Source organism: Uloborus diversus, chromosome 2 (assembly GCF_026930045.1).
Source record: "Uloborus diversus isolate 005 chromosome 2, Udiv.v.3.1, whole genome shotgun sequence".
Classification (NCBI taxonomy): domain Eukaryota; kingdom Metazoa; phylum Arthropoda; class Arachnida; order Araneae; family Uloboridae; genus Uloborus; species Uloborus diversus.
Window position 1 is genome coordinate 104315892 of NC_072732.1, and position 8195 is coordinate 104324086.

The 8195-nt window shown below is 37.4% G+C and overlaps 1 protein-coding gene across 1 annotated transcript; it reads right to left on the bottom strand.

Moving 5' to 3' along the window:
• Positions 1 to 752: 752 nt before the first annotated feature.
• LOC129216464 (uncharacterized) lies at positions 753 to 7946 on the bottom strand. Its single transcript, XM_054850678.1, has 2 exons — positions 7409 to 7946; positions 753 to 760 (listed from the first exon to the last, which is right to left on the bottom strand). Exons 1-2 carry the CDS (start codon positions 7944 to 7946, stop codon positions 753 to 755), a joined length of 546 nt encoding a protein of 181 aa, XP_054706653.1.
• Positions 7947 to 8195: the final 249 nt, after the last annotated feature.

Genomic DNA, 8195 nt, shown 5'->3' on the forward strand with positions numbered 1-8195 from the left:
GTGCGCTCAAATATGTCGATCTTTTTATTCAGTAGTACTTATGATAACTTTTTTGCAAATTTATTAAATCTTTGTAGGTAAATTCAGTTTAAAATCATGACTTGTCACAAAAAGATCAGATTATGCACTTTTTCAAAAAAAAAAAAAAAAAAAAAATCATTTAAAAAAAGGGCAGTTGTAGGCGGAAGATTTTTTTGCTAAAATTAGCACTAGAGACTTTGCCAAATACGATGCAACTTTCAAAACAGCCCGACCAAGCCCGACACCCACTTAAAAAGCTTTCTCTAGTTATAAATTAAGGCGAAAAGCCTTTAAAAATCTCACGTACCAAGTTTTCTTTATTTTTTTCACTAAAAGAAAATAAAAATATTTACTTTGATTTATAATTAGCACTAAGCCCTGACATTTCTTTATACCGATTGGTTTTGGTTCAATTCCATTCATTTAGAAAGCAATAAAAAAAATCTACATTGAAACGTAATAATTAAGCTGAAACGTAACAAAAAAGCGAAAATTCTTATAGAAATCTCATCTTTCACTGAGGCTATGAGCAATTGTATGTGACTCAAGTTTCCAAAACAGGTGCCGATCGATGTACCAGTTAGTCAACTATCATGGAATAAATTTTCATAAAAATCGGGTAAATTTTTAATTTTGGACTTTTGGCCAGGATTTTCAGTCAAATACTCCACTGTGCGACTCTTCGATCCTATTCAAAACTAATCTTCTCCCAAACTCAAGATAATAAAGAATCAGACGACTGTGAAAGGGGGAAAAGGCAATTCAGCAATCAACATTAACACATTATGCGAAAAAAAGTTAACATTATGTGCCAATATCTTTTTTATATGGGGAGGTAACATTTCCGGGCTTATTGACCGTGGTCTAATTGGAGTAGAAATTCCAGACGTTTCGGCTTGCTTTGCTGCAGCCATCATCAGTCGTTTGAGTTTGGTGAGACTGATTCCTTGCTTCGGTGGCTCCGGTATTTAAGCAAACTGCTGCTGGGTTGCTGGTCCTGATTGGGAGGCGTTCTCAAGCCGCTGGTGGAATAAGGTTCCTGATTGGATGAGATTCAAGCCGCTGGGTGATCCTGGTACCTGATTGGATGGGATTCACAATCCGTGGTGGCTACCGGTTTCTGATTGGATGGAACCATAGTAATTTTTAGACTGTTGTGGCGAGCGGATCTAAGGGTAGGGTGCCATGTTTTTGGTAAATTGAACTTCTCCTCTTTTCTGTTGAAATTAAAAGGGTGTTTGAAAATTTCTATAGCTTCGCGATGAAGACGGGCAAAGTAATGAGATGTTGTAGCAAAGATTTCTGTGTCTTTAAATTTGATGTTGTGGACTCCTTCTTGTTGGCTGTGTTTGGCTACGGCTGACTTATCATAGTTTCCTAAACGGCAATAACGAACATGCTCAGAAAGGCGTGTCTTGATGCTGCGCTTCGCAGTTCCGACATAAACTGATCCACAGGAGCACGGAATTTTGTTAACTCCAGATGTGGAGAAAGGGTCACGGGGGTCCTTCACCGGGCGATAACAATTCCTAAGTTGAGTGGTGGGCTTGAAAATGGTCTTGATGTTGTGTTTTTCAAGGAGTTTTCCAATTCGGTCAGTAAGTGTGTAGGTAGGGTAAGAATACTTTCTCTAATGGTTCAGATGGGGTAGACTTGTGTTCGTTATTTTGGGACCTCCTGGGATGAAGGGCTCTTCTAATTTCTCCTCTAGTGAAACCATTGGCTTGAAATGCTAGCTCAAGGTGTTTCAGTTCCTCCTTAAATGTGTCGTTTCGCAGATTCTTTCTGCTCGGTGCATAAGGGTATTGATGATAGCCATTTTTTGTCTCGGGTGGTGGTTTGAGTTCTTATGAAGGTAACGGTCTGTGTGTGTGGGCTTAAGAACACTTTTTTATAATAGATTTACTTAAATCTTTTTCAAACAAAACGAAATGGTCTATAGTGGAACCCTGTTACAACATATTTATGAGAACTTCTTGAAAGAAATCGTTGATTTGAAACATTTGTTAAATTAAAAACTTATATTCGCAGCCTCGACGAGAGTAAGCTAAAATTTTAGGTATTTATTCAATTTTGTTTAACAGGTTTTGGTTACATCTTAAAGAGAAAAACATTTTAGATTTTTAAATAAATAGTTCGGACATTATTCCAGCAAAGCATTAAGTAAATATGCAAATTGGGATTCCCAAATAAAGTTAATTATATTTTTGTTGAGCAATCACGAATTGCTTATTGTTTTCATTTGACTTTTGAATGACGTTCCTATGATTTTATTTTCCCCCGCCTGCCTCTGCAACACCATCGTCGATCGGCCTCTCTCGATGCTGCTCCTCTAGCGGAAACAGTTTCCAGGTTGCGTCCATATCCTACACACACACACACACACGCATACATACACACTCTCACATACATATATGTATCACATGACTTCCTTTTATACTCCAATTCAATGTCATTTCCCCATTACTGGCATTTTAATGTGATCCAATAGTTTACTCTCTAAACATCACCAACAGTGGCAAAATTGAAAAAGTAAAAAAAAAAAAAAAAATCTCGCCAAATTTGTCGCCATGTTTGCGACAAAAACTTGGCGACCAAAAGACTGGCGATATATTGCCAAGTGTTCGCCAATTATAACACCACTTGAGTTTACATCGAAATTAACAATTATTTCCCCCCAAAAGGGGCAAAAGACCCCTTTAGAAACGCCCGAATGCAACCAAAAGAGGAGGTGCACAACTAGACCTCACTAGGAGTCCACGTACCAAATTTCTAGTTTCTACGACATATCGTTCTACACATACGCTCATACGCACATACATACGTACATACAGACGTCACGAGAAAACTCGTTTGTTGAATACAAACTCAAATTCTAACAATGAGTTATTTTATCAGGACTGCATTTATCAATGCGTGGTGCTGGAATCGAAGAAGTTCACGTTTTCTTCATAAAAAAGACATTTATTTTGCTAAACTACCAGAAAACTACAGAGCCAAAACATTTTGTGCATTACAGCACCATTTTTTAACTTCAACCGATTTTAATTTTATTTTTCAGTGTTCTAACGATTTCTCGTGCACACATCTATCATTCAATTGGACCTCTCTTCACTTCAGTTTTTAACATACCTCCCCCCTTTGAGACTCTGGGAAGGGTCTCAAACATGTAACACTCATTATTTAAAAGATCCAGTCTTTTTGGTACTTTCACACACCTTCCAGATCTGGTATATTTTTCCAGAACAATATCAGGATAACACTTTTTAACAGAAGTCTTCTGAACACCTTCCTTAGGATTTGATTCCATCACACTCATGGCTTTGTCGGAAATTGCAACCGCCTCATCATCAGTACGTATCTCCAATGGGTAAACACGTTCCACTGGACGAACAAAAATCCCATTTTGAGTTTTGAGCCTAACAGCGCTCGTTAACTCGCTGAACCCTTTTATCTCGTCCAGGAATCAATTCAATAATTTTCGCCAAAGGCCAAAACACGCGTTTTTTATTATCGTCGCCAATTAAAACAATTTCGCCAACTCTTGGCTCTCGGGTTGGCTTCTCATTGTGTTTTTGAATTAATTGGCCTAAATATTCTTTTCTGAAACGCTGTCTTAAATCATTGAACAGCTTATATCTATATCTTATTCTCCTTCTTAGACTTTGCACATCCACATGATCAATATCTGTAACATCAGACCTACGGTTTTCAATAAGGAACATTGTAGGTGTGAGAGGAATCAACTCCTGAGGGTTTTCCGACACATATGTTAGAGGCCTTGAATTAATGACTAATTCACAATCACATATTAATGTGTTCAGCTCATCATGATTCAATACTGATTTGCCAAGAGTTCGTTTTAGTAAGTCTTTAACAACACGAACCAACCTCTCCCACCAGCCTCCCCACCATGCGGCGGTGGGGGGGATAAATTTCCAGAAAATCTTTGGTGTAGAAGTTTCCCTTAAAATTTTAGCCCAATCTAGCTTCGAAAATTCATTATGTGTACCCCTAAAGTTAGTCCCATTGTCCGAATAAATAGTGCTAGGTCTTCCGCGTCTAGCTATAAAACGCCTAAGTGCTAACAAAAAAGCATCAGAAGATAAAGAACCCACTAACTCTAGGTGAATTGCGCGATATACTGCACAAGTAAACAAGGCGATCCAAACCTTTTCACCGGATTTCAGGAAAAGTGGTCCGGCTAAATCAATTCCAACCACTTCGAACGCAACTGAATCTGCCACACGGTCTGGTGGTAAAGGTGGTGGTTCGCTCATTAAAGACTTCGTTTTAAAACGTTTACATTTTACACAATCATTCAAAACATTTTTTACAGTTTTACGTGCCTTCAAAATCCAAAATTTTTCCCTCAGGATACATAACATCATTAGAACATCCGCATGACAATATTTTCGATGAATGGACTCAATCAAGAGTCTCGACAATTCACATTTATCTGGCAACAAAATAGGATTCAAAAACGACTTATTATCTTCTCTACAAGTGATCTTAGTAACAACTTTTAATATGCCGTCATGATCTTTAAAAACATGGATACCATTTAATACCTTTTCTTCTGAAAAGTAAAAGTTTTGCACTAAAAGAATTAAACATTTTTCAGAATTTTCAATTTCAGATATAGTTAGCTCAGAGTCTTTGCATTTATCAGCTTTTCTACAATTGTTTACAAATCTCAAAACCCATCCGAACACATTTATGAACTTCTCATAACTAGAAATCTTTATTGGAGGCCAAAACGGCGCGTCCTGGTTCAAATCAATAGTGGTAATTTTTATTCTCTTTCTTTCCACGTCGACTTCTTTGGGCTCACAATCTACTTCACTTGGTGGCCACATTTCTGGTGCCAACTTCAACCAGGTCGGTCCTTCCCACCATTTGGAGTCAAGAAATTGTCTAGGACTGCATCCGCGTGACAATACATCAGCTATATTCATTTTCCCAGAAACATGTTTCCACAACTCAGGTTGAGTCAATTCCCTGATTTCTTTCACTCTATTACTAACAAAAACTGACCAATTTTCCTGACGTTTTATCCACCAAAGAGCAACACTTGAATCCGACCAAAGTGAGATTTTAAAATTCGGAAAATCGAGTGCTTTTAGTACAGAATTCAAAAGTCTAGCACCTATGCAGCAAGCCATGAGCTCTAACCGAGGGATACTCAGTGGTTTTAGTGGAGCTACTCTAGATTTAGCCCTAACCAGATATATTTTAACTTCATTTTCCACTATTGATCGAACGTAGACGCACGCCGCGTAAGCTCCTTTAGAAGCATCCACAAATACATGCAGTTCAGTTGTAGAATTGGTTATCATGTATCGTGGCAAAGTTACATTTTTTAGCAATGCAATTTCCTTAAACCATTTCAAAAATGTATTTACAATATCAGGGGGTAGTTCTAAATCCCAGGAATGTTTTAATTTCCAAGCATCTTGCAGTATCAGTTTAGGAAGCAATGTAGTAGGGCTTAATAAGCCGATGGGATCAAAAATCTTTTGCACTGTTGATAAAATTAAACGCTTTGTAATTTTTGTGTCACAAGTCAATGCTTCTATATTTATATTACACCTTAGAGTGTCATTATCCAAATTCCATAAAATTCCTAATACAGACGTTTCCCCTGAATGTTTAGTAACATTTTCACAAACTACATTGCTTTCAAACCCTCGCAAGTTAAAACATCCCTTTGACATAATAAGTTGCGATTGTTCGATGAACTTTGCTTCTTCTCCGGTATTATGAACCCCTGTTACACAATTGTCCACAAAGAAAGAACATTTCAACTTCTGTGCAATCTCATTATATTCAAGAGGACTATTTTCCAAGAGATGAGCAATAGAAATATTCAACAAAAAAGGGCTCGAAGTTACGCCGAACACGGCCCTGCAGTGCCTGTAAATCAGCGGACCTTCATCACAAGGATAAAAAAATCGAAGAAAATCCCTGCGTTCAGGAGCAATAGATAACATCAAAAATGCCTTTTCAATGTCTGCACTTAGCCCTATGGGATACAACCTGAATCTATCAATAATATCTGGTATTAGTTCAATGAGGTTCATTCCTTTAAACAAGCATTCATTCAAAGAAGGCTTACCTCTCTGGGATGCTGAAGCATCAAAAACAGGCCGAACTTTTGTGGTCTTACTATCTTTTTTTATAACAGGTCTATGTGGTAGATAGTGGCACTTATTCTCTAATTCCGAATCTGGCACGCGCTCAATAATATTCAAGTTTTCCCATTCTTTGAATACATTTTGGTAATCCCCAAGAAAATTATTACATTTTGACTTACTAATCATTTTTTCGTGCCTTTTCCAGGCTAAATCCTTATTATCTGGTAAGCTCGAAAAATCATGCTTCCAAGGAAGCTCTACTTCATATCTTCCACAAGGAAGAATTTTCAATTTATCCTCAAATTCAGCTAAATGTTCTCCTATGCATGCTTTCTTATTAACATTGCAAGTGGGATCTGTTATTCCTATACTTTCAAGTTCCCACAATTCATTCAAAGGAATATTTTTAACATGCATCGATAATGTTTTGAAAACATTATCTTTCTCATTAGTGTTTTGCTTACCCATAACAGTCCACCCAAGCTTCATTTCTACGGCAGTAAGGCCGGAGTCTAAATCTACTGAACGTCCCGTCAGCAATTTTCCTAAAACATCTGCCCCTATTAAAAGATCAATTTCTTTCATTTTATAAAGGGAATCAGAAACTTCAATATTCTTTTTCTTTAATTCATTCAAAATATAAGGATTGCTAACTTTTGGTATAAAACTACAAATTTTCCTTTCAGAAAGAGCTTCAAAACTACAAGCAAAAGACCCTTTCAAACCCCTCACTTCAACAGTGAATATCTTATGCCGTTTTGGGTTCGTTTCCCTCCCCCCAAATAACGAGTGAATCACTGTTTCTTCACGAAGTGGAGTTGCTTTCAGCTCAGACAAAACTTTCTGACTTACATAACTACTTTGACTACCAGAATCTGCCAAAGCCCGAATTATTTTTTCTCGATTATTACATTTAATCCGAACACACAGAGTTTGCAAAAATACAGTTTGAGTTTTATCAAAGTTAGAGAGAGAATTTTCAGACTTAGAAACTACATCTTTAGACTCACAACTTTTGTCTTCTAGCTTTGGACACATTACACAAAAATGCGGTTCCCCACAACCATTGCATTTTAACTCTCTTTTTACATTACAATATTTACTAATATGATTTGAATTAAGACATATAAAACAAACGCCCTTTTTTAACAATATTTTTTGTTTTTCATTTACAGTCATCTTTTTTACAATGAAACATCTTTTACTTGGATGACTTTTTCCACAAAAAATACAACTTTCAAATCGCTTACCCTTTTTCTCAGTACTTACTAACGCTGCAGCTGTCGCTAGGTCGCTTTCCTTCTCAGTTGTGGGCTCTCGTTTGCGCAAATTTGAGTTCGTGCCGAAGCCAGTTCTTGCGAGGCGAACCATTTCTTCTCCATTGACTTCTTGGCGAAGAAAGTTCATTAACTGCTCTAAAGTGCGACAGTTCTTATCTTCGGTTAGATCATGGTTACGGCTTCTTTCCCACGTTACTAAAACTTCTTCCGGCAGACAGCTCTCAACCAAAGGTGTCAAGAAATCTCCATACTTCTCTTTGGTCCGTCCAAGAGTTTCCAACGCACGAAGTTTTCCTTCCAATTCGTCATAGAGGGATGGAAGATCAGCTTTCCCCCGTCCTGTGGCAGCATTTTTCATAACTAGTCTCAATAAATCTCGAACATACACTTGCACCAGCAGATCATCACGGCCAAATCTTTCCTTTAAATGCTGTATTGCTCTACTATAATTTTCTCCAGTAGCAGGAAAACTCAGCACTAATCTTTCTGCCTTCGAACCAGGTTCCATCGATTGAATTAAATACTGCATTTTATCTTCGTTATCAATGCCCTTGTCCTCATGGATTTTCTTGAATTGGCTCCAAAAATTTAAAAATTCTCTTGCTTCGCCGTTAAACTTTTTAAGTTCTATCGTCGGAAGCTTAAAGTTGCGCTTACTAATGTTACCATTACGCTGAACATTTTCAAATTTTAAATCAAGCAGAGAGCAAATTTGAATAAACTTGTCCCGATAATTTTCTGCTTCTTCACAATCTTC